Source organism: Dendrobates tinctorius, unplaced genomic scaffold (assembly GCF_039654945.1).
Source record: "Dendrobates tinctorius isolate UK_male_01 unplaced genomic scaffold, ASM3965494v1 ptg000016l, whole genome shotgun sequence".
Lineage (NCBI taxonomy): Eukaryota > Metazoa > Chordata > Amphibia > Anura > Dendrobatidae > Dendrobates > Dendrobates tinctorius.
Genome location: NW_027361684.1, coordinates 32658097 through 32685543, shown reverse-complemented (window position 1 = coordinate 32685543; position 27447 = coordinate 32658097). Strand labels below are relative to the sequence as shown.

The window sequence follows — 27447 nt, the reverse complement described above, 5'->3', positions numbered from 1 at the left end:
CCATGAAGGGATATCATTGGCCCGGCGGATCTCCACGAAATAGCACCCCAGATCATCACAGAACCTCCGCCATGTTTTACGGTTTGGAGAAGGCAGTCTGGATGGAATGCTTCTTTCGGCTGTCTCCAAACGTACACTCGGCCGGAGGTCGAAAATAGGGTAAACGATTATTCGCCTGAGAATATTACATGTTTCCACTGCTCGAGGGACCAATTCTGGAGGTTTCTACACCACTCTAAACGCTTGGAAACATTTGTCATTGAGAGCAGTGGTTTTCTAATTGCAGCTCTTCCGTGGAATCCAAATTTGTGCAGCTCCCGACGAACATTTTTCGTGGAAACTGGGTTCTGTAGGTGTTCATTGAGCTCAGCAGTGATTTTTGGAGCCGTGGTCTTCTCAGCAGTGATTTTCGGAGCCGTGGTCTTGCGATCCTCTCTCACAATTCGCTTTAGAGTCCGACGGTCTCTCTCAGTCAACTTCGACTTTCGGCCGGACCTGTGCTTTGCTGCGGACGTTTTTCCTTCTCTTTCAAACGCCGTCATTACTTTGGAGACAGTACCTCTTGACACGCTAAGCATTCGGGCACTTTCTGTTACACTAGCGCCTGCCATACGAGCACCAACAATTTGGCCTCTTTGAAAATCCGAGAGGTCTGCCATTGGTATCAGGTTCTCATCAATGTTCTTACAATTCTGCAAAACAAACAGTTAATTTACATACACATATCACATAACACAAATAATCAACTACAAAACATTACCATAAGTCACGGTTTGCATATTTATAACATGTTCGAAGATTATGATGCCAAAACGTTAGGCATTTCCATTATTTTGTCCAACCCCTGTATATACACACATATTATATACTATATACACGCACATGTATATATGTACACATACATTCAATTCAAAGCTTTATTTGCAGGACCTAATAAACACTAGTTTTGTCAAAGCATGTGTACAGTAGGGAATAGGGAGTAGGGACTGTGGGGATAATGGGTGGGGACTGAAGGAATGATGGATGGGGTGTATATATACACACACACACACATATATATATATATATACATACACACACACACATATATGGCCATATATATATATATATATATATATATATATAGCCATATATATATATATATATATATATATATATATATACACACACATATACACACACATATACACTCACTGGCCACTTTATTAGGTACACCTGTCCAACTGTGTGTTAAGACTTAATTTCTAATCAGCCAATCACATGGCGGCAACTCAGTGCATTTAGGCATGTAGACATGGTCAAGACAATCTCCTGCAGTTCAAACCGAGCATCAGTATGGGGAAGAAAGGTGATTTGAGTGCCTTTGAACGTGGCATGATTGTTGGTGCCAGAAGGGCTGGTCTGAGTATTTCAGAAACTGCTGATCTACTGGGATTTTCACGCACAACCATCTCTAGGGTTTACAGAGAATGGTCCGAAAAAGAAAAAAAATCCAGTGAGCGGCAGTTCTGTGGCCGGAAATGCCATGTTGATGCCAGAGGTCAGAGGAGAATGGGCAGACTGGTTCGAGCTGATAGAAAGGCAACAGTGACTCAAATTGCCACCCGTTACAACCAAGGTAGGCAGAAGAGCATCTCTGAACGCACAGTGCGTCGAACTTTGAGGCAGATGGGCTACAGCAGCAGAAGACCACACCGGGTACCACTCCTCTCAGCTAAGAACAGGAAACTGAGGCTACAATTTGCACAAGCTCATCGAAATTGGACAGTAGAAGATTGGAAAAACGTTGCCTGGTCTGATGAGTCTCGATTTCTGCTGCGACATTCGGATGGTAGGGTCAGAATTTGGCGTAAACAACATGAAAGCATGGATCCATCCTGCCTTGTATCAACGGTTCAGGCTGGTGGTGGTGGTGTCATGGTGTGGGGAATTTTTTCTTGGCACTCTTTGGGCCCCTTGGTACCAATTGAGCATCGTTGCAACGCCACAGCCTACCTGAGTATTGTTGCTGACCATGTCCATCCCTTTATGACCACAATGTACCCAACATCTGATGGCTACTTTCAGCAGGATAATGCGCCATGTCATAAAGCTCGAATCATCTCAGATTGGTTTCTTGAACATGACAATGAGTTTACTGTACTCAAATGGCCTCCTCAGTCACCAGATCTCAATCCAATAGAGCATCTTTGGGATGTGGTGGAACGGGAGATTCGCATCAGGGATGTGCAGCCGACAAATCTGCGCCAACTGTGTGATGCCATCATGTCAATATGGTCCAAAATCTCTGAGGAATGCTTCCAGCACCTTGTTGAATCTCTGCCACGAAGAATTGAGGCAGTTCTGAAGGCAAAAGGGGGTCCAACTCGTTACTAGCATGGTGTACCTAATAAAGTGGCCAGTGAGTGTATATATACTAGCTGAAGAGCCCGGCGCTGCCCGGGCATAGTAACTAACTGTGGTTAGTTATAGCAAATTATAATTATCCTCCAACCCATAGTCCCGTGCCCATATGCCCATCATACATATCCTCCATCCCATAGTCGAGTGCCCATATACCCATCACACATCCTCCATCCCATAGTCCCATGCCCATATACCCATCATACATATTCTCCATCCCATAGTCCCATGCCCATATACCCATCATACATATTCGCCATCCCATAGTCCCATGCCCATATACCCATCACATCCTTCATCTCATAGTCCAATGCCCATATACCCATCATACATATCCTCCATCCCATAGTCCCGTGCCCATATACCCATCATACATATCCTCCATCCCATAGTCCAGTGCCCATATACCCATCACACATCCTCCATCCCATAGTCCCTTGCCCTTATACCCATCACACATCCTCCATCCCATAGTCAAACATTGTGACATCATTATGAGGGGCGGGGCTTGATACGCACACACTTTTTCCCCAGTATGTAGATAGGGGCAAAATTAATTGGTGAATTGGAACGCGCGGGGTTAAAATTTCGCCTCACAACATAGCTTAGGACACTCTCGGTGTCCAGACGTGTGACTGTGCCCAATTTTGTGGCTGCAGCTGCGACGGTGCGGATGCCTATCCCGGACATACACACACTTGAGCTTTATATAATAGATATTGATATATATATGCCTTGTATATCCATGTTGCACCAACACCAAAGTAAGGAATATCAGTCACATCATGAAAACCCACAAGAACAGGAATATACAGGTATTCGTATGTTAAAAAAAAAAAAAAAAAGTCACATATTTGTAATTAGGTGCATGGTGCAGATTGAATGAGAAAATTAGCATCTATTGGCAGATAGCAATCAGAGGGTAAAGTCTCCTGATGCATACTTTTGTAGGGAGAAACCTCACAGGTATAACAGCTTCCTCAAGGGGGCAAGTGTGTGTAAAAGGAATAAAATAAATGATAATACCTAGTTGTTAATTGTTTTCCAGGAGAAATGAAGTAAAGACACAATTCAGCGTTCTAAGCGAAGATACTAAAAATTGTTCGGAGAGCAGCCAGGCCATTTTAATGAATAGTGTTTAAAAGACCGTAACCGAGAACCAAAATGTCGCAAGAAAGACATACACACAAAGATGGCAATATTTCCAGCTCCCTGAATAAGATGTCTAGTCTCATATTTTATTATCAATTTAATTAGAACTTTAAAGGACATCTGTCAGCACATTTCTACGTATTACCATAGTGGTATGGCTATATATCTTTTTTTTTTGTAGCTACCCTATGTGCCAGTCATGAGAAATCTAGTGTGGCAGCCATATGCAAATTTGGCTGCAAGTGCACCGGGGTACACTTGGTATAAGCAGTCCCAGTGCACTGACACGCCCCCACTGCACTTCCAGTCTGATTTGCATATGATTTCCACTTTACATATTTCTCATGTGGGGCACATCATAATTCTACTAAAAAAGGGCCTATACAGCCATAAAACTACTTCTATTTAAGAATATTAACAGAAACTAATAATGAGTAATTGAAGGATGTGCTCATTGTATTTTGCCATTTTAACTACAACCCCTGGCAAAAATTATGGAACCACCGGCCTTGGAGGATGTTCATTCAGTTGTTTAATTTTGTAGAGAAAAAGCAGATCACAGACATGGCACAGAACTAAAGTCAATTCAAATGGCCACTTTCTGGCTTTAAGAAACACTAAAAGAAATCAAGAACAAAAAATGTGGTAGTCAGTAATGGTTACTTTTAAAAACCAAGCATAGGGGAAAAATTATGGAATCACTCAATTCTGAGGGAAAAAAATTATGGAATCATGAAAAACAAAGAAACAAACTTAACACACCAACACATCATTAGTATTCTGTTGCACCACGTCTGGCTTTTATAACAGCTTGCAGTCTCTGAGGCATGGACTTAATGAGTGTCTAACAGCACTCTTCATCAATCTGGCTCCAACTTTCTCTGATTGCTGTTGCCAGATCAGTTTTGCAGGTTGGAGCCTTGTCATGGACCATTTTCTTCAACTTCCACCAAAGATTTTCAATTGGATTGAGATCCGGACTATTTGCAGGCCATGACATTGACCTCATGTGTCTTTTTTTCAAGGAATGTTTGTACAGTTTTTGCTCTATGGCAGGATGCATTATCATATTGAAAAATGATTTCATCATCCCCAAACATCCTTTCAATTGATGGGATAAGAAAAGTGTCCAAAATATCAACATAAACTTGTGCATTTATTGAAGATGTAATGACAGCCATCATCTATGACTATGGAAATTTGCATGTTCTCTACAGGCAGTCATCTTTATAAATCTCATTGGAACGGCACCAAAAAAAAGTTCCAGCATCATCACCTTGCCCAATGCAGATTCACGATTCATCACTGAATGTGACTTTCATCCAGTCATCCACAGTCCACGATTGCTTTTCCTTAGACCATTGTAACCTTGTTTTTTTCTGTGTAGGTGTTAATGATGGCTTTCATTTAGCTTTTATGTATGTAAATCCCATTTCCTTTAGGCGGTTTCTTACAGATCGGTCACAGACATTGACTCCAGTTTCCTCCCATTCGTTTCTTATTTGTTTTGTTGTGCATTTACTGTTTAGGAGACATATTGCTTTAAGTTTCCGGTCTTGACGCTTTGATGTCTTCCTTGGTCTACCAGTATGTTTGCCTTTAACAACCGTCCAATGTTGTTTGTATTTGGTCCAGATTGTAGACACAGCTGACAGTGAACAACGAACAGCTTTTGCAACATTACCGCGAGAATTCCGGAATTCCATTCCACGGGAAAATCGCATTTTAAATTCCCGCGGAAAAACTAGCATTTTGCAAGCTTAATTAGCTTGCAAAATGCTAGCGTTTTCCAAGCGATCTGTAGCATCGTTTGGAGAACTGATTGACAGGTTGGTCACACTCGTCAAACAGTGTTTGACAAGTGTGACCAACTTTTTACTATGGAGGCTGCCTATGCAGCATCAGTAGTAACAGATAAAATGTTAAAAAAAAAAAAAAAAAAAAAAAAAAAAAAATTTGTTATTCTTACCTTCCGACGTCCCGCGCAGCCGTTCACAGTAATCCTTTGCGAAAATGCCAGCGATGACGTACGTTCTCGCGGGATCGAAACGTCTCGCGGTAATTCGCGATGATGTCGCGCGAATGACCGCGAGACTTCGCGATCCTGCGAGAACGGACGCCATCGCGGACATTTTCGCAAAGGATTACTGGGAACGAGAGCGTGGAGAGAGGCGAGAAGGCTGCGCGGGACATCGGAAGGTAAGAATAACAATATTTTTTATTTTAAACTCTATTTTTTACAGAGATATGGTACCCAGAGCCCGGAGGACAGTCTCCTCTCCTCCGGACCGTGGGTACCATCCGCAAATGTTATGCTTACTTTTCGCATGGTGTGCACAGCCACATGCGAGAAGTAAGCGGAACAATGCATTCCTATGGGTGCGGGATCGCCGCGATTCCGCAAAATTAATGAGCATGCTGCGGTTTTTACCGTGAAGCGATTCCGCCGCGGTAAAAACCGCAGCATTAACACAGCATTGCGGAATCCCATAGGAACGCATGGAATGCTTATTTTTTGCGTTTTCGCGGCGAAATCGCGCGGTTAAAACCGCCGCGGAAACGCGAAAAAAAATGCAAAGTGTGAACTCAGCCTAAGAGTTTGATAATCCTCCCCTTTGTTTCAATTGACATCTCTCGTGTTGGAGCCATGATTCATGTCAGTCCACTTGGTGCAACAGCTCTCCAAGGTGTGATCACTCCTTTTTAGATGCAGACTAACGAGCAGATCTAATTTGATGCAGGTGTTAGATTTGGAAATGAAAATTTACAGGGTGATTCCATAATTTTTTTCCTCAGAATTGAGTGATTCCATAATTTTTCCCCTATGCTTGGTGTAAAAAAAGTAACCATTACTGACTACCGCATTTTTTCGTTCTTGATTTATTTTAGGGTATGTGCACACGTTGCAGATTCTGCTGCGGATCCACAGTGGATTTGGCCCTGCGGATCCTCCGCAGCAGGCTCTGCTGCTGTGTACAGTACCATTTTATCCTATGTAAACAAAAAACGCTGTGCACATGCTGCGGATAAATCCGCACGGATGTCAATTCTTTGTGCGGATCCACAGCGTTTTTACACTTGCTCCATTATAGGAATCCGCAGGTGTAAAACCGCAGGGGAAATCCGCACAAAAACTGAAGAATATCCACAGGAAATCTGCACTAAATCAGCGCGGAAAAATCCGCAATGGAATCCGCAACGTGTGCACATACCCTTAGAGTTTCTTAAAGCCAGAAAGTTGCCATTTGAAATGACTTTAGTTTTGTGCCATGTCTGTGATCTTTTTTTCTACAAAATTAAACAACTGAATGAACATCCTACAAGGCCGGTGATTACATAATTTTTGCGAGGGGTTGTAGCAGTGTAATATCGCTTGTGGGACATTCTCAGTCACCTAATGTAACATATATTTTAATGTCCATTTGACAGGATTCCATATACAATAAATACTTTTGATACCACCATACGTATGTATGCAGAGTATGGTAATGTAGATGGGAGGTTACCAATCTGGTATGAAATTACTAAAATAGTTTGTTAGCAGTCATTTCCAAAAAGTAAAGCAAGATCATCAGAAGCATGTAATGTCTCACTCTACCACTAGATGGCGCATTAAGCAAAGTAATAAGTGAGAAAATGGAATAAATGAGAACCTTACAAAAGGAAACTGTGGCATGTATGAGAAATGAATCACACATGTATTATTTAAACCATGGCCAATTTTGTAGGAAGTCTTAATCCTTCAAATTTAGAATCTGAGCACACCATTATATTTAGTATCAGTTGTTATGCATAGCAGTTACAGGAAAATATGTATAAGATTGAATAAAATAATTATGAATGTCCCTTTAATGAACTAATACCATCGACATAAATAAGTTAAATAAAGTACCCGGGGCTATGAATCATAGAATCATAGAATCATAGAATCGTAGAGTTGGAAGGGACCTCCTGGGCCATCTGGTCCAACCCCCTGCTCAAAGCAGGATTCGCTAAATCATCCCAGTCAGATGTCTGTCCAGCCTCTGTTTGAAGACTTCCATTGAAGGAGAACTCACCACTTCTCGTGGCAGCCTGTTCCACTCATTGATCACTCTAACTGTCAAAAAGTTTTTTCTAATATCTAATCTGTGTCTCCTCCCATTCAGTTTCATCCCATTGCTTCTAGTCTTTCCTTGTGCAAATGAGAATAAAGTTGATCCTTCTACAATGTGACAGCCCTTTAGATATTTGTAGACAGCTATTAAGTCTCCTCTCAGTCTTCTCTTTTGCAAACTAAACATTCCCAAATCCTGCAACCTTTCCTCATAAGACAGGGTTTGCAGACCGGTCACCATTCTGGTCGCTCTTTTCTGAACTTGCTCCAGTTTGTTGATGTCTTTTTTAAAATGTGGTGCCCAAAACTGGACACAATATTCCAGATGAGGTCTGACCAAAGAGGAGTAGAGGGAAATAATGACTTCACGTGATCTAGACTGTATGCTTCTGTTAATACATCCTAGAATTGCATTTGCCTTTTTTGCTGCTGCATCACACTGTTGACTCATATTCAGTCTGTGATCTATTAGTATACCCAAGTCTTTTTCACATGTGGTGTCACTTAGCCCTATTCCTCCCATTCTATATATGCTTTTTCCATTTTTATTGCCCAGATGTAGTACTTTGCATTTCTCCCTGTTAAAAACCATTCTGTTTGTTGCTGCCCACTTCTCCAGTTTATTTAAATCTTTTTGAATCCTCTCTCTCTCTTCTCTAGTATTAGCTATCCCTCCTAGCTTTGTGTCATCAGCAAATTTAATCAGTTTACCCTCAATTCCTTCATCTAAATCGTTGATAAAGATGTTGAACAATACAGGGCCCAGGACAGAGCCCTGTGGTACCCCACTTGAGACATTCTTCCAACTGGATGTGCAGCCATTTACGACCACTCTTTGGGTCCGATCACTAAGCCAGTTATGAATCCACCTAACAGTTGCCTTGTCCATTCCATACTTAATCATTTTTTCAATAAGGATTGTATGAGAGACTTTGTCAAATGCTTTGCTGAAGTCAAGATATACTATATCTACAGCATTTCCTTGATCCACCCAATCAGTGATACCGTCATAGAAGGAAATTAAGTTAGTCTGACATGACTTATTAGTTACAAACCCATGCTGACTCTGTTTAATCACTTCATTCTTATCCAGGTATTGACATACATGTTGTTTAATAATTTGTTCAAAGATCTTTCCTGGTATAGAAGTCAGACTCACCGGCCTATAGTTACCTGGGTCCACCTTCTTCCCCTTTTTGAAGATAGGAACAACATTTGCTCTTCTCCAGTCTTCTGGCACTTCTCCTGTTCTCCAAGAATTTTCAAAGATTATAGAGAGGGGTTCAAAAATTTCTTCTGCTATCTCCTTCAGCACTCTGGGGTGTAATTCATCTGGACCTGGAGACTTGAATTCATTTAGGCTAGCTAAGTGTTTCCTCACTATATTTCTGTTTATAGATATCCTGGATTCTTCTATTCCCTTAATAGGACAGTGAATAACAGTTGATGTTACATTTCCTTTCTGAGAGAAAACAGATGCAAAATAGGAATTTAAAAGTTCAGCCTTCTCAACATCCTGTCTTACCATTTCATCATTTTCATCCTGTAAAAATCCTATAGCATCTTTGACTTTTCTTTTACTTTTGACATATCCCCAAAATCCTTTATTATTGCTTTTGACATCTCTTGCAAGCCTCAATTCATTTTCAGCTTTAGATAATCTGATTTGTGCCCTGCAGGTTCTGCAGACAGCATTATATTCTTCTTTAGATATGCCTCCCTCTTTCCATTTTATAAACATTTTTTTCTTCCTTTTTAGCATGTGCTTAAGTTCTGTGTTCATCCATCCTGGTTTCCTTAACTGCTTCCTATTCTTCCCTCTTTTCGGAATTGTTAACAACTGTGCTTTGAGAATTTCATTTTTCAAGATTTCCCATCCTTCCTGGACATTTTTGTCTTTAAGGATATCCAGCCATTGGATTCCTCCAATTCTCTTTCTGAATCCCTTAAAATCTGCCTTTCTGAAATCTAACCTTGACGTCTGAGTCTTCACAGGTCTTCCGCCTCTAGTTATCCAAAATTCTAAAATAGCATGGTCGCTACCTCCTAGGGTCCCAGCCACTTTTACCTCCTCAACCATTTCCTCCCTGTTTATAAGGATTAGATCCAAGGTAGCAGTTCCCCTTGTTTTCTCCCTTACCTTTTGGAAGATAAAGTTGTCAGCAAGAGAGGATAAGAATTTCCTTGACCTGTTAGTTTTGCCTGAGAGAGATTCCCAACAAATGTCTGGATAGTTGAAATCTCCCATGACAACTATGTCATATTTTTTGGAGAACTTGGCCATTTGATGCATAAAGAGTTCATCCATAGCTTCAGCTTGCACAGGCGGCCTGTAGTAAATGCCTACAATGGTGTCCTTTCCATTGTTCTGTCCTTGTATTCTTACCCAAACAGTTTCCACAGAACTCCCAGTCTCTGAAGCTTCAATCTCTGTGCAGATATACGCGTTTCTAACATACAATGCGACACCCCCTCCTCGTTTATCAAGTCTGTTTCTTGCAAATAAGTTGTATCCTTCTAGTCTTGTATTCCAATCATGTGTATTGTCCCACCAAGTTTCAGTGATTCCAATGACATCATATTTCTTTTCCTGTGTTAGTAGTTCCAATTCTCCTTGTTTGTTGCCCATGCTTTGTGCATTAGTATAGAAACATTTTAGTTTGTGATTGGTTTCTCTTTCTCCAATATTTTTATTAATTAGATTCTTTCGTCTTTGTTCTTCCTTTCCACTTCTAATAGCAGAGTTCTCAATAGCATTTGTCAGGTGTATGGCTTTTTCTGGTCTTTTGCTTCCCTTCCCATGTTGTTCTAGTTTAAAGCTCTCCTTACAAGTGTAGCAAGGCGACTTCCAAATACATGCTTACCAGTCTTCGTAAGGTGCACCCCATCTCTAGCAAGTAGTCCATCGTATAAGTAGTTCACTCCGTGATCCAGAAATCCAAATCGTTGCTGACGGCACCATCGACGTAGCCAGTTGTTCACCTGCAGAATCTTATTCCACCTCCTTGTTCCATGGCCATCCACTGGGAGGATGGAAGAGAAGACCACCTGCGCTCCCAGTTCTTTCACTTTCTTGCCTATGAACATACACTGTGTTGCTACTATTAAAAGTGAGCCCCCATATAGATACTGTGTACAACGTGGGTTATAACTGGGCAAGAAAATTAGATGTAGAAAGATTCAAGAAGAAAAATTGGTATTTATCATCATTCATAACACAAGCTGTTTTGCACCGTGATAAGTAATTTTTCAGTGTTTGTATAAATATGCTATTGCAGGTCTTATGTTCACGATGTCCCATGATGATCCGTCTAGTAGCAGTAAGAGATAAGAAAGTGAACATCATATACTCTGGCTGCAAAATCTGTGCCCTGTACCTAGCATTCTAGAAAAGGTTATCGCAATGATGGGTCCTATGCATCTTTATATATGGTAAATGAGATATTTAAGTGTGTTCAATGTTTCCTTGGCAAAGGTTCCCAGGCAGCAAAGAGAAGTGCTCATTTTGGGTAATAGTGGAGCATAAGATGAAAACTCAATAACTCATATTGAAAGTGGTATGGTTTTTGGCACTGCATACATTGCTAGGTATAGCAATATGTTAGGATATCTATTCTCATAATAATTCACATGAAATATATATATCCCCTACACTGGTATACAGTTGCATGACCCTTATCCTGGGCCCCATCCTGGTACACAGTTGTGCTCAATAGTTTACATACCCCAGCAGAATTTTTGCTTTCTTGGCCCTTTTTCAGAGAATATGACAACCCTAAACATCCAAATGACCCTGATCATAAGTTCACATACCCCATTTCTTAATACCGTGTATTGCCCCCTCTAACATCAATGACAGCTTGAAGTCTTTTGTGGTAGTTGTGGATGAGGTTCTTTATTTTCTCAGATGGTAAAGCTACCCACTCTTCTTGGCAAAAAGCCTCCAGTACCTGTAAATTCCTGGGCTGTCTAGCATGAATGGCGCGTTTGAGATCTCCCAAGAGTGGCTCAATGATATTGAGGTCAGGAGACTGAGATGGCCACTCCAGAACCTTCACTTTGTTCTGTTGTAGCCAATGACAGGTCGACTTGGCCTTGTGTTTTGTCCAAGTACGTCCCATGCGCAGCTTCCGGGCTGTTGATTGCATATTTACCTCCAGTATTTGCTGGTAACGTGCTGCATTCATCTTTCCTTCAACTTTGACCAAGTTTCCTGTGCCTTTGTAGCTCACACATCCCCAAAACGTCAGCGATCCACCTCCGTGCTTTACATTAGGAACGGTGTTCCTTTAATCATAGGTCTTGTTGACCTAACTCCAAATGTAACATTTATGGTTGTGGCCAAAAAGTTCAATTTTGGTCTCATCACTCCAAATTACCTTGTTGCAGAAGTTTTGGAGCTTGTCTCTGTGCTGTTTTGCGTATTGTAGAGGAGATACTTTGTGACATTTGTGCAGTAATGTCTTTTTTCTGGCGACTCGACCATGCAGCCCACTTTTCTTCAAGTGCCTCCTTATTGTGGATCTTGAAAAAGCCACACCCTTAGTTTTCAGAGAGTCCAGTATTTCAGCTGATGTTATTTGTGGGTTTTTCTTTGCATCCCGAACAATTTTCCTTGCAGTTGTGGACAAAATTTTTGTTGGTATACCTGACCGTGGATTTGTTTTTACAGAGCCCCTGATTTTCCATTTATTAATCACAGTTTGAACGCTGCTGACTGGCATTATCAATTCCTTGGATATCTTTTTGTATTCCTTTCCTGTTTCATACAGTTCAACTACCTTTTCCCGTAGATCCATTGACAATTCTTTTGCTTTCCCCATGACTCACAATCCTGAAACGTCAGTGGCTGGATGAAAGATGCAAGAGTCTGTGTGGATCCCAGAAACTCATTCAGCTTGTATGCACACACACTGATTACAAGCAAACAGGTCACAGGTGACGATGTTCCCTTTAGTAGCCATTCAAACCCATTTGTGTCAACTTCTGTGCATGTTATCAGGCCAAACTCACCAGGGTATGTGAAATTTTGATCAGGGTCATTTGGATGTTTTGGGTTGTCATTATGATTTAAAAAGAGGAAACACAGTAGTTGACAATAAATGGCTTCACACAACCAATAACCATGAGTGGAGAACAAATTTTGGTGTTATCATTCATATTCTCTGAAAAAAGGCCAAGACAGCAAATATTCTTTTGGGGCATGTACACTTTTTAGCACAACTGTATATATCTCCCTTCCTGGTATACATGATCCTTATCATGGGCCTCATGCTGGTATATATATCTCCCATGCTGGTATGCATGTCCCTTATCCTGGGCCCCATCCTGGTATATATATCTCCCATGCTGGTATACATGTCCCTTATCCCAGGCCCCTTCCTGTTATATGCATTCCCCATTCGGGTATGTGTCTTCATTCTGCCGCTGTTCTTAAATGCATAGAAAAAATAAACCATTATACTCACCTTCTCTTCGCTCCTCCGGCACGTGGCGTCATCTTCTGAATCCGGCTGCTGAAATCAGAGGTGTGCAAGCGACGGGAGAGCATGAAGTCACTGACATGTGCCCCTTGTCACATGCACACCAATGTCAGCTTCTGGCCTCTGATTAGCTGTCAGCATACACTTCTGCTGAATATGCATCGAAGGACGCAGATAAAGTTGAGGTTTGTGAGGGCACCGGCAGGCCTCTCACCATCATGGGCCCAGTCGTGACCTGTGCAACTGTGGTTGTTACGCCCCTGGACAAGCCTATCACCTAAGTTTCTTTATTTTCTATTATTACTGCGAACATAATTTCAAATGCAGTGTTCTTAACAGGGTTCTCCATTTTGGGATCCATGTATGCTACAAGGGGCCATTTGACAAGAGAGATCAGTTTCTCTCTTATGTAACCCCCAATAATCGGCTGTAATCCGTGAGGAAACTCGTCAATATCTGTTCCATTCCCCTACAGCGCCTTCCCAGGAGAAATGAGGCGTTACAAAGTGCCTACTTAAATCAATTTATATCTGCATGGTGCAGGATGATACAGGTCCTCCAGAGCGAGATGTACGCTCTGTAATCCTCCATTCTAGAGGATCCTGAACACACACCACCCTCTGATAGGGCATCCTGACTATTAGATCTGTGGGGGCCCAACTCTCAGCATCCCCATCGATCAGCTGTATGAAGGGGCCGCGATGCTCCTGTGATTGTCATGTCCCCTTCACTATTAGATCAGTGGGGGCCCGACTCTCAGCATCCCCACTGATGAGCTGTATGAAGGGGCCGCGGATGCTCCTGTGACAACCATGTCCCCTTCCCTATTAGATCAGTGGGGGCCTGACATTCAGCATCCTCACTGATGAGCTGTATGAAGGGGCCGCGGTGCTCCTGTTACTGCCATGTCCCCTTCACTATTAGATCAGTTGGGGCCGACTCTCAGCATCCCCACTGATGAGCTGTATGAAGGGGCCGCGGATGCTCCTGTGACAACCATGTCCCCTTCCCTATTAGATCAGTGGGGGCCTGACATTCAGCATCCTCACTGATGAGCTGTATGAAGGGGCCGCGGTGCTCCTGTTACTGCCATGTCCCCTTCACTATTAGATCAGTTGGGGCCGACTCTCAGCATCCCCACTGATGAGCTGTATGAAGGGGCCGCGGATGCTCCTGTGACAACCATGTCCCCTTCCCTATTAGATCAGTGGGGGCCTGACATTCAGCATCCTCACTGATGAGCTGTATGAAGGGGCCGCGGTGCTCCTGTTACTGCCATGTCCCCTTCACTATTAGATCAGTTGGGGCCGACTCTCAGCATCCCCACTGATGAGCTGTATGAAGGGGCCGCGGATGCTCCTGTGACAACCATGTCCCCTTCCCTATTAGATCAGTGGGGGCCTGACATTCAGCATCCTCACCGATGAGCTGTATGAAGGGGCCGCGGTGTTCCTGTTACTGCCATGTCCCCTTCACTATTAGATCAGTTGGGGCCAACTCTCAGCATCCTCACTGATGAGCTGTATGAAGGGGCCGCGGTGCTCCTGTTACTGTCATGTCCCCTTCATTGTTAGATCAGTGGGGGCCCGACTCTCAGCATCCTCACCGATGAGCTGTATGAAGGGGCCGCGATGTTTTGTGACTGCTACGTCCCCTTCCCTGTTAGATCAGTGGGGGCCGACTCTCAGCATCCTCACTGATGAGCTGTATAAAGTGGCCCCAGTGCTCCTGTTACTGCCATGTCCCCTTCCCTGTTTGCACTTAAAGTGAAACTATATCTTCTATCACCACGTTGTTTTAGGGCCAACATTTTTTGCCAATTTCCATCTTAATATATTGTTAATGTAGATGGTTCTCCATTTTTCTAACACAGAGCCCTATGCTGACTGCCTGCGGTTGTCACTGGCGGCAGTTTGCTGCATGCTGTGGTATAATTGAGTTCAATGTGTATCAGTATGGTGTCATCCCCTCATAGTAGCAGCCGCAGGCAGTCAGCATGTTCTCTTTTAAAGCTATATCAAAGTGCAGGATTGTGAACGTTTTTCTAAATCAGCGTATTAGTGCCTCTTGCGTTTTAGGTGCACTACGGATTGGCTAAGGTCTGTGCAGTGGGCAGCGCTTAAAGGGGTTACCCAGGGAAAATAAAATTAATAAACAATTCCTCTTGATCTCCGTGCCAGTCTCTGTTTACATTGCTGCTGTGATCATGGGCTGTATGGACCACTGCAGCCAATCCGTGGTCATGACAGTTCTATGTCATACACATAGACATTATTTTAAGGCTTTCGACACTGTGGATCATCAGCTCCATTCCATTGGCCTCAAGGACACAGGTCTCTCCTGGTTCTCCTCCTATCTCTCTGACCGCTCCTTTACTGTATCTTTCGCTGGCTCCTCCTCCTCTCATCTTCCCCTTACTGTTGGGGTTCCTCAAGGATCAGTCCTAGGCCCCCTCCTCTTCTCCTTGTACACTGCCCCTATTGGCCAAACAATCAGTAGATTTGGTTTCCAGTTCCATCTCCATGCTGATGACACCCAATTATATGCTTCTTCTCCTGACATCACGCCAGCCTTTCTAGAAAACACCAGCAATTGTCTAAACGCTGTGTCTAACATCATGTCCTCACTATATCTGAAACTGAACCTGTCAAAGACTGAACTCCTTGTGTTTCCTCCCGCTACTAATGTACCTATACCCGACATTGCTATTTTCGTGTGTTTTTCCACTATTACTCCCCAGCAACATGCCCGCTGTCTTGGGGTCATACTTGACTCTGAGCTTTCCTTTGTCCCCCACATACGATCACTGGCTCGCTCCTGTTATCTGCACCTCAAAAACATTTCTAGAATTCAACCTTTTCTTACTTTTGACTCTGCAAAAACTCTTACTGTTTCTCTTATTCATTCTCGTCTCAACTATTGTAACTCTCTTCTAATCGGTCTCCCTCTTACCAAACTCTCCCCCCCCCTCCAATCTGTCTTGAATGCTGCTGCCAGGATCATATTCCTCGCCAATCGTTACACCGATGCCTCTACCTTGTGCCAGTCATTACACTGGCTACCCATCCACTCCAGAATCCAGTACAAATGTATTACCCTCACTCACAAAGCTCTTCATGGCTCAGCACCACCCTACATCTCCTCCCTTCTTTCAGTATACCATCCTACCCGCGCCCTCCGTTCTGCTGATGACCTGAGGTTAGCATCCTCAATAATCAGAACCTCCCACTCCTGTCTCCAAGACTATACACGTGCTGCGCCAATTCTTTGGAATGCACTTCCCAGGTCAATACGATTAGTCCCCAATCCTCACAATTTTAAGCGTGCCCTGAAAACTCATTTATTCAGACTGGCCTACCGCCTCAACACATTAACCTAATCCAGGGGTCTCAAACTCGGCAGAGTAAATGGGCCGCACATAAAAAAAATTTAAGCTGGCGGGCTGCATTCCTTTCAAACTTAATACAGTTACAATTGATAGCGGTATCTAAGGGGTTAAACAGCCGCGATCGGTGCTAATACCGATCGTGGCTGTTTAAATAGGTTGTCAGCTGTGATGTACAGCTTAAGCCCCGTTACACATAACGATGTCCCAGCGATCCCACGAGCGATCCGACATGATGGGATCGCTGGGACATCGTTAGACAGCCCCAGCGATCAGGACCAGCGACGCTGGACACGAGTTTCTAATGTAAACATCGGGTATCCAGGAGCCGCGCGACTTCTGGACACCCGATGTTTACATTAGAAACCAGCGTCGCTGATTGCTGGTCTCTCGCTGCCACACGCAGCGATGCGTGCTGGGCAGCGGGAGACCAGCGATCGAAAAACAGCCCAAGCAGCTGCTGCACGATCAGTGATAACCGGCAGGGGGGCCGGTCGCTGATCCCCGTCACACACAGCGATCTCGCTGGCGAGATCGCTGTGGCGTCACAAAATCAGCGATCTCGCTGTGACGGGGTCTTAACCTCAGCAGATGATAGTATCAGCTCTGCATGTGAGCCGGCGCTATTATCTCGCTGTACACGCACAGCCACAGTCACCTGCAAAATCCAGCAATGGGAGGAAAGTCACGCCTCCGCTCTCTGTGCGCTGGCGTGATGTCATTACACAGCGCCAGAGGGAGGTTATCATGCAGGGCCACAGCCACTACGGAGCGGCGCACTCCTCCTCTCCGCACACCTGGCACACACGCGGCTCCGCTCCGCACACCTGGCACACACGCGGCTCCGCTCCGCACACTTGGCACACACGCGGCTCCGCTCCGCACACTTCATACACACGCGGCTCCGCTCCGCACACTTCATACACACGCGGCTCCGCTCCGCACACTTCATACACACGCGGCTCCGCTCCGCACACTTCATACACACGCGGCTCCACTCCGCACACTTCATACACACGCGGCTCCGCTCCGCACACTTCATACACACGCGGCTCCGCTCCGCACACTTCATACACACGCGGCTCCGCTCCGCACACTTCATACACACGCGGCTCCGCTCCGCACACTTCACACACACGCGCTCCGCTCCGTACACTTCATACACACGCGGCTCCGCATACCCCGTACACACACGGCTCCGCTTCATACACCTCGGTCCTCGTACACACACGGCTCCGCTCCATACACCTCGGTCCTCGTACACACACAGCTCCGCTCCATACACCTCGGTCCTTGTACACACACGGCTCCGATCCATACAACTCTGTCCTCGTACACACGGCTCCGATCCATACACCTCGTACACACTCGGCTCTGCTACATCCACCCTATAAAACCCGTCCTGACCCCACACAAACTTACCGGCATCCAGCGCCATGACAACCAGCAGACATTAGCGTCCTCCATCCTGCATACACTGAAGCCCCTGATCATGTGACCTCTTACTCCTCCCCTCCTGTGACCTCATATCACAGGTCCTGTGCACACAGCCATCTCACACTCCTAATGCGTGCCACTGCCTTCCCCCTTCTACCTACCTCACGGAGTGCGACGTGGTGCACCGCGGGCCGCAGATGACTGCTTCAGGGGCCGCATGCGGCCCGCAGGCCGCGTGTTTGAGACCTCTGACCTAATCTATCCCTATGTGGCACAGCCAAAAGTTTTTACCATAACCAGGTTCCCCGCATCATGTTCCCACATCTTTATGCATCCATTAGCCCTCTGCGTTTGTACTGTTACACACTTAACATTATGGCTGGTCCATACAATCAGGGCAACTGTTACCACCCACCTTTCGTGTCTCCCTTTTTTTCCTCATAGACTGTAAGCTTGCGAGCAGGGCCCTCATTCCTCTTGGTATCTGTTATGATCTATGTGATTATTGTTATGCTGTAATGTCTATTGTCTGTACAAGTCCCCTCTGAAATGTAAAGTGCTGCGGAATATGTCGGCGCTATAGAAATAAAATTTATTATTATTATTACTATAAGGCTAATTGGAGTAGCAGTCATATATCACCGCATCAAAGCAAATACAGGCCCACGGGGATTGATGAGGCGCTGAGAGAGGCAAGAGGATATTTTTCTTAAAATAGCATTTCCTGTTATTGATAAAAAAAAAGTTAATAAAATTAAATCCTGGACAAGGCCTTTAACTAGAAAACCTCTGTCTCTGGCTGTTGGGATACCACCTACAGTGGAGGAGGTTTGCTTCACTCTATGTGAATCTCCTGTCTGTCAACAGTGGTGAGACCAAACCATTTTTTAATTAGCACAGGTTTGCACGGGCACTTTATTTGGTTTGTTTGTGACATTTTTCTTTTTAATAATTGATTAATGGTTATGTTTTAATATTTGGGGACCTCCAGGCTATATTTGCTAGTTAACCCCTGAGGGTACTTTGAATGGTAGTGAGAACCTCACACCATAGCTGACATAGTGATACCATCTATAGTGCAGCAGATTTGCTTCACTCTATGTGAATCTCACTCCAATAATAACTGCTAACAATTAGATACTAGAGCTAATGAAACTGCATTGATTGCATACCTTTCTTTTCCATCCGTTTCATGTCCATAAGCTTATCTACATTGTTTGGATCATTGAGCCACAGCTGCATTCGTACAAATGGCTCTCTTCCTTTTAAACTTAGTTTGTGCCAGGGTTTTGGTCTGGCCAGCAAATCAGAGACTGAGCCTTGAGTTAAGCCAAGAATGGTTTCTCCAAACAGTCGCTGACCTAAACAGAAGAAGACATGGCAAATAGATGAATAATGTGATCCTACGGTTGTATGAAAGGAAATCAACCACTTCTCATTCCCTGCACCGTTTCCTGAACAGCTTTGTATACCTAAATTATTGTCCGTTAAAACCTCCTTCACCCTCTTGGTGATGCCATAGGTGTCCAGCTCTGAGGACATGGCCACCAGCTCTTGGATGCTTAGTGCTGAATGGCCGGGGAATGGAAGTGGCGTTGCTGGTTGGGAGTCACCACCTGTGGCATCACTTGATTCCTGCGCCTCTCCTTCTTTGCAGGTGTCAATTGTGGGGCACGGCTGTTGCACCAGTTCGGTCAGGCTCTTCACCGATTCATTGGAGCTCATTGGAGACTCTGGAGCGGGACTGCAGCTGGTCGAGCTTTTTGGAGTGTTTTCTATAACAATATAATAATTGCATACAATTTACTTTAAGATGCAGATGAAAAAAAGAACAGTTATTTAAAGATTTCTGATGCTTAGCGGTTTTTTTTAATCTTCCCCAAAACTGGGGAATGTGACGTCAGAAAATGAGCTATTTTTTAAATTGAGTTTTTATGCTAGATGTATGTAAAGCACCACTCCAGAGGGTTTTTTAATTTTAATTATTTTACTACTGGAGCGGTGCCACCAATCTAAGTTCCCTCCTGTCCCCAGTCTCGTACTTACCAGCTGCCGCCTTGAGCGGCATGGGACCGAAGCAGCACTGGGAAGAACTGAAGACGACAGCTAGTAAGTATAATATTAGGGTCAGGGAACTTAGATTAATGGCACCACTCCACCGTCAAAATGAAAAAGCAAAAGAAAATCTGGAGTGGTGCTTTAAAAAAAAAAAAGGAAAAAACGTTGCTAATTTTTTTTTTTTTTTTCAGTTTTCTATATCACATCCATGTAACAAAAACTTTTAAAAATCTTTACACTGACGAATAGGCCTAATACTACACTTGTATTTCTGTCTGTGATAATAAAGAAATTGTTGTAAAGTCTGTATGGAACAGGAAGTATAAGGAAAAGTAACACCTCATCACACATCGTGAAGGAATGTAATGTCAATGACCTCTGTCCGGATCAGAGCATGCCTAGTTCATTCAATAGATGCGCATGTCCTAGTGAAAAACAGGAATTGGGAGTCTACTGTTAGGCCATGTGCACACGATGCATTTTTCCTGCGGATCCGCAGCGGATTTTACCGCACAGAAACGCTGCAGATCCGCAACGTGATTTACAGTACAATGTAAATCAATGCGAAAAAAAAAAAACCCGCTGTGCAGACGCTGCGGTTTTTTCCGCGCGGTACAAAAAATGCAGCATGTCACTTCTTTTGTGCGGTTTTCCACCTGCTCCATTCTCCAAATCCGCAGGGGGAAAACTGCAATAAAAAAGGAAGAAATCCGCAGGAAAAATACAGGTCATTTGACCTGCGGATTTCTTCAAATCTGTGCGGAAAAATCTGCAGGAGGAAAATCTACGTGTGCACTTAGCCTTAGGCCTTGTGGTCAGTGTGAAAAAGGGCAAGATAGATAGAGGTATGAAAAATGTATAAAAAAAAAATAAAAAAAAAAAAATGTAAAAAACATGTTTAAAAAATAAATTTGACATGAAACGCCTGATTTAAACAATAAGTCATTTTCGGATGACACATTCCCTTTAAATTAATAACTTGCATATCATTTTTTAGTACGGCAAATAATTTTCAAACAGCTGAAAATAAAAATAAAATATCCTTAAAAGGAATGTAACATATTATATTTTAGTTCCTTTCATTAGATTTGAGTGTATAGATAATATATGATGAATTTTGTATGCGGTCGTTCTCCCTTTTATATTTAGAAGACCTTCCCTTGGGGCGGACATATTGGAGACATACACCTCATTGCTGGGGGGTTTTGGCAGCTGAAATGAATGGGTGGTAAATTACAGAGAAATGTCAGATTACAGTCTCCAAAAAGCGATGGCGTGCAGCCTTTACCATGGAGCTGTATACAGAGGGCTCTGTGTATACAGTGTGGTGTTCCTCTCCTATCTAGGACCAGGCAGAACATTATAGATGTTAGTAATTTGCCTAATCTCAGTAATAAATAACCCTCCTGTACATACAAAGATGACAAATGAACTAGAGAACAGGAATTATCGGCAGATTGTGATTTCTCTAAAGCCCAGTGTGAACCTGCAATACTTGAAGGTTTTGGCATTTTTTCTGTGAGTTGACACAACACAAAAAAAAATAAATACAACTTTTCTATTTAACTGTGAATATAATAAAGACCTGGTGTAAATCATTGTCTGACAATACAATGTACAGGAGGCACAAAGAAGTGCCAGCATCATTGATTATCTAGCATCTTTCTAATTTTTACGCTCTCTTTTACTAAAATCTTGACCTAGTACAGTTTTCGCATCAGCCACTGAGCCTCCAGAACAGACTAAAACTTCTTGTGTAGTAGCGTTGGAGGCAAAAAAGGTTGGAACAAAATTAAAAATTCCTCAGGAAATGACCAACAGAAGCTAAAAGAAAAAAAAAAAAAAAAAAAAAAAAAAGACGTTAGGCTGGTTTCACATTTGCGCTTTTGTGCGCAGCGCATCGTGCGCACCCGTGCGCATGCGCACTGCGCACCTATGTTTAACATGACGTGCGCATGGTCTTGCGCACACTTGCGTTTTCGTGCGCATGCGTTTTTTTGTCTTTTGCGCCAGGCGCGCCAGACGCAACATGTTGCATTTTTTGGTGCGCCCTGTCTCGGCAAAAAAACGCATGCGCAAGCTTGCGCACAGAATGCGCAAAAACAACACATTGAAGTCTATGGGAACGCATGCGTGCGCATGGTCTTGCGCACGGTTGCGTTTTTTTGCGCATGCGTTTTTGAGTGAAACAAGTCTAGAATGTTCTCTAGACAATGGAAAAAATGACACACCTAAAAACGCATGTGCATAAAAAAACGCAAACGCATGCAAAAACGCATGTAAAACGCAAGCAACGCTGCGTTTTTTTGACGCATCAGCGTGCGCATGACGTTAAAAAAACGCGCGTTTGTTTTGCGTTTTTCTTTGCGTTTTTTATGCGCACGATGCGCTGCGCAAAAAAACGCTAATGTGAAACTAGCCTTACAGGTTTAAAAATCTTAATAGAAAAGGAGCGATTCTTGAAACATCTTCTACTTGGAAAACAGATGTTTTTGACCTCCTAAAAAAAACTCAGTGTGAACATACCCTTAAAAAAACAACAAGTGAATACTTGTGCCCCCTGCTCCGGTGCTGCCTCTCCACCACCGCCCTCTGATTTTTACAGGCTGCATCGGTGATGTCACAAATACAGTGCATACGGCTTTTTTTAGCTGCTCACAGAGCTTTGCAGCGTTGATACGGTGGATGGCAAGAGCCGCTGAGCGGGCATTTGGGTTGTAGTCGTGGCTTCGCTGTTGCAGCATGTAAACAATCACCAGGAGCTCTGGCGGCGAGGCAGCACTAGAGCAGGAGAGGGTTTTCATTGCGCTACTAGCACTGCAATACTCCAATATGTGGCCATGGCTGATGAGTACTGCAGAGCCGCTCCTACTCAAGAGTCCGCTGCCCAGAGCGAAAAATAGATGATCGGAGGAGGTCCAACGCATGGCACCCCCTTTGATCAGACATTGATGATCTTCCCTATGGGTACAGGTAACAATCAATATGTTGTGATGGGATAACCCCTTCAATGAATGCTGATTGACTATATACAAGTCGATCGGTGCTTCTTTACGTGGGCCAAAAAAAGCTGATCGAGAGCAGAACTACAAGAGCTAATAACATGAGATAACACGAGATCAGTGGGGCTTCTGGGTGTCGGACCCCCACTAAACTAATATTAACTATCCTAACTAAAGGCCATCAATGTAATATGATTGGACATATGCTGTTAATTGAAATTTTAGTTCAGGATTTGCCAGTATTAGTCATAAAGAAGCAAATTTAGTTGCACATTAAATTTACACATAATCTATAGGTTTCCAGAGTCAACCAGGTAAAAACAGGATTATGTTATGTACTAGTACGTGTTCTATAATATCTCTAAATATTTTTGACCATGTCTAACCTGAGTCTGTATCTCGTACGGTCAGGCTGTGTGCCCACGTAGCGTTTTTTTAAGCATTTCCGCGGCGTTTTCAAACGCGCGATTCTGCCGCGGAAACGCTTAAGCACATGTTGTGCCAATGGTGCTTCTTTTACCGCTGTGGAATCGCTTAGCGGCAAAAAACGCAGCATGTTCATTAATTTTGCGGAATCGCCCGCGATTCCGCATACCATCAATTATATGGGCAAATACGCTTAGGAAAATGCATGCAAAAACGCTTGACAAACGCTTAAAAAAGCGCGTCAAAAACCGCATGCGTTTTCCCGGGAGCAGGGTGTGCGATTCTGCTCAGGTTTATTTGGAATGAGAATCGCTACGTGGGGACATAGCCTCAATATTCAGACTAATGAGAGCATGCACCGCTATAATAGAGGCAGCAAGTGCAGATACGGCCGGAGTCACACTACAGCGAGATACGGCCGAGTCTCGCAGGTTAAAACCAAGCTCTGGCGCCGGCACTCCGGAGCGGAGCGTGCAGCTCCATGTATTGCTGTGCGGCTGCACGCTCCGCTCCGGAGTGCCGGCACCAGAGCTAGGTTTTAACCTGCGAGACTCGGCCGTATTACGCTGTGTGTGATCCCGGCCTAAAGAACAAACCAACAGAAGCCAAATACCGCTAATTAAAGCGGACAACTATGGCTCACATTAAAGGCTTATGGTGATGACCCGATTATGGCTCAGTCGTAATAGGGTGCCATATAGGCACACAGGGCCTAAGCTGTACTGTACACCTCCGTATACCATATGACGTTACCATATACACGAATACTAATAATTGTGAGCTGAAAAACTGGAGAAGTTCAGGCCCCGGAGATGTGGATAATCCACTTAAAGAAAGCATTGTTTGTGGTCAGTTTTCAGAGCAGAGATTATAGATAAAAAGCAACATAACGTAGAAGTTAACGAGAAAGAACCAGTGTTCAGTTGCAGACTAAAAGATGCCAAGTTTAGAAACTACTTACCATAAATAAAAATACAAAAAAAACTATTCAGTGGCATGGGGCATGACTAGTAACTCTCCACCCCTGTCGTAGGGATCTATTAAGAATCTGTCATTGTGGTAGAGTTAAGGCTGCCAACTATGAATCCGCTAAAAAAAGGACGTTACTGAATCTTGATGTTAGGAGCGAGAGTGCAACAAATTGTGATGAATGTGAGAAATACGTAATCAGGACGATCACTGACCTCAACATGCAAGGTATGACCTGTGGGAACCGTACATAAAAAGCTCAGGTATTTGGTAATGATAGAAACTAGGTATTGGTCTCCCTCGGGGCCCTCATTATTTGTGGTGTTCGCCGTCTCACATACGGCAATGCTAGAGGTTTATTATGAGGCACATGCAGCTGCCCGGGAGGCCCACACAACATATACCCAACTAGACTGCCTTCATAGTGGAAGGCAACACACTACGACAATCACCAGACACACCGTGTGCTCGTCTATGTCTACCAATGTACGGCTACACTGCAGTAATATCCTCCATGCTGCTCTCTTCTTCTGAGTAAGTGCTACACAGAGAGAGGAGAGCAGTCTCAGTGTACTCTGTATGGGAGATGTCAGAGCAACTAGTTTCTACCCACTAGCTAAGAGACGACTGATTACAAAAGATGGAGCCAGCAGAGGGGAAAACCAAGTGAAATCCCAGGTACATTTGAAAGGGAAAATGGTACAGCTATAGTGGTGATCTGCAGGTAAATAGAGTTTAAATCATGTCTGCGTCCAGAAGGGTTAATGGAAATGTAACTAAAGGGAGAACATTACGTTTTCTCTTGGCAGTCGCTCACTTCCAGTCATCAGCGTGGTGCAGAGAGCGGTTACGGTCACAGGTCAAGATAATCACTCCCCTGCACACACATGGGAATGACTGTGCAACACAAGAATAGGTGCTCCACCTGCTTATTTTCCCTCCATATCCACCCTATCCCCATCTTTGATTGACAGCTCTGGCTTTATAGAGTCTGAGAAGGGAGGAGATATGTTTGGAAAACATTCCGGTTGGAAGGTGTATGTAAATGCTTGGCCTCACTGTGATGTACTGAGCATGTGCTTAGCTTGAACAGTCATTTGGTTCTTTACAGAGTCCCTGCAATCAGTGTTCCGGGCAGTGATTAATGCACGCACAGCTTATTGAGCGGTGACTTTACAGGTCCCTGCTCCACCCTCGTGACTGCAAGCAAGAGGCAGTGCGAAGGCTAAAACTTATTTTTTTCCGGTATCCACTGTTCCACCAGCATATTAGCCACACATCACACATCTGCTGGTAAACTTATTTTGGAGATGTCAGGTTGCCTTTAATTAATCCTTAACAAGAATAGTGAATACACAAAAACAGCACAAAAATATCAGTAAGAAAGGAGTTTAGAATATAGTGATATGTAGAAACGCACACAAAAAACACACACACAATATATATATATATATGTATATATATATATATATATATATATATATATACACACACATACATACACACACATACACACACGGTATATATATATATATATGTGTGTGTACAATATGTATGTAGGCATGTGCACACGTATGTATTTATATTCATGGCTTTTATTACGCGACCCTCTTCTTATAAATCCGGCAGCATCTCTTCTCTAAACCCTAAGGTCACTATACACAGAATATATAATCTAGCAAATGTTATTTCTGTATTGCAGGCAGCTGAGAAACAGTACTGTAAATTTGCCCAGATTCAGCCAAGCGCAGGAGTAAATTGGCAGGTCATCCATCTTGCTCACTGTACACTGTCAGGGATGCTATGAATTCCCTACATGATTAACAGACTTCTTCTTGGGCCTGCGTCCTTTAACCTACAGCAAGGTCGACATTATGGCTGCCCGCCTGATAAAGTGAGCGGAGCTTACCTTAAGTTGTGCTAAAATTTTGTTCCCTGAATCAGCCTAAACAAAACTCACAGAGCAGCAGCAAGATTAATTACTCCACCATAGTGCTCTGCACCACACCGACGGCGCATGTCCCTGATACATAGGAAAGGGACAGGAAGAGAGCTCAGATATTATTAACAGTATAAAACTTGACTGCAAAGATCTTCTGAAACTGACATTGTAACAAATAAATAAAATATCTGGCTTTACATAGGACTGCAGGTAGATTATCCTAGTGCACACACAATGCAGCCCCAATCGGCTCTGCTACGCGGACAAGTGATTAAACTCAGTGACATCAGATGGATACATGGATTTGGCAATGAACTGACCTTAAATTACAATTATAATGATAATCGTTGCAATTGTGCAAGTGACGGATCATTAGCGATCAATCAACATTGTTAACACGTGTATTGGACTTGTCAGATTTTCATTGATTGTCGTTATGGGGGGTAAGATACTGGTCCATTAAGCATACTGGTGGCTGATTCAGAGTCAATGATCAGGCAGGCTAAGAAGAGTTTGTATTGTTACAAACCCTCATTTCATTTATGGGACACTAAGTAATTGTTATGTGACCCGAACAATACAGGCTCGGTAATCAATGCTGAACAATGGTTGTTCTGCTCAGCTGACCCGGACCGCCTACATTCTGACTCGCACTCACATTTATATACACTGTCCTAAATGTACAACCAAAAAACTAGACGAAACAGGCAGAATTAGAAAGAGCTACATTTTTTACAGTGATAAATATGGTTAATTTTCTGGACAGGTTGGACTCTCCGTGACACCGCCTCCTGATTGGCGGAATTGAGACTATTTTATGGTACATTTTTGGTGCTTCCATTATAAATGTGGCACATTTTAGATCTCCTCTCACCCAATCCCCTGCTTGGGACACTCTTCAAAACTCCCTTATCTGGTGCAAGGCATGTGCAACATTCTGGGTTTTTTTGGAGGGCAAATTTTATCCGGAATATTGGCATGTTTTGCTATGAAATCTTCCCCACTGAATTCACCTTAACCTTTAATATATTTGGGAATCACCAAAACTACAGCATCTAAAGGAGGTTCCCCCACAATTGCAAGTTATTGTAATT

General features: G+C 43.5%; 1 protein-coding gene across 3 annotated transcripts in view; it reads right to left on the bottom strand.

Moving 5' to 3' along the window:
• The window catches only part of CUX1 (cut like homeobox 1), a 441317-nt gene that overhangs the window by 98105 nt on the left and 315765 nt on the right, over positions 1 to 27447 (bottom strand). For 2 of the 3 annotated variants that reach the window (XM_073565621.1, XM_073565622.1), the window contains 2 exons: positions 19429 to 19731; positions 19129 to 19317 (listed from right to left, as the gene is read on the bottom strand). The exons of the other annotated variant lie outside the window; for it this stretch is intronic. In XM_073565621.1, coding sequence (XP_073421722.1) covers positions 19129 to 19317; positions 19429 to 19731 — 492 coding nt within the window. The remainder of the gene's footprint in view (positions 1 to 19128; positions 19318 to 19428; positions 19732 to 27447) is intronic. 3 annotated transcript variants of the gene reach the window in all.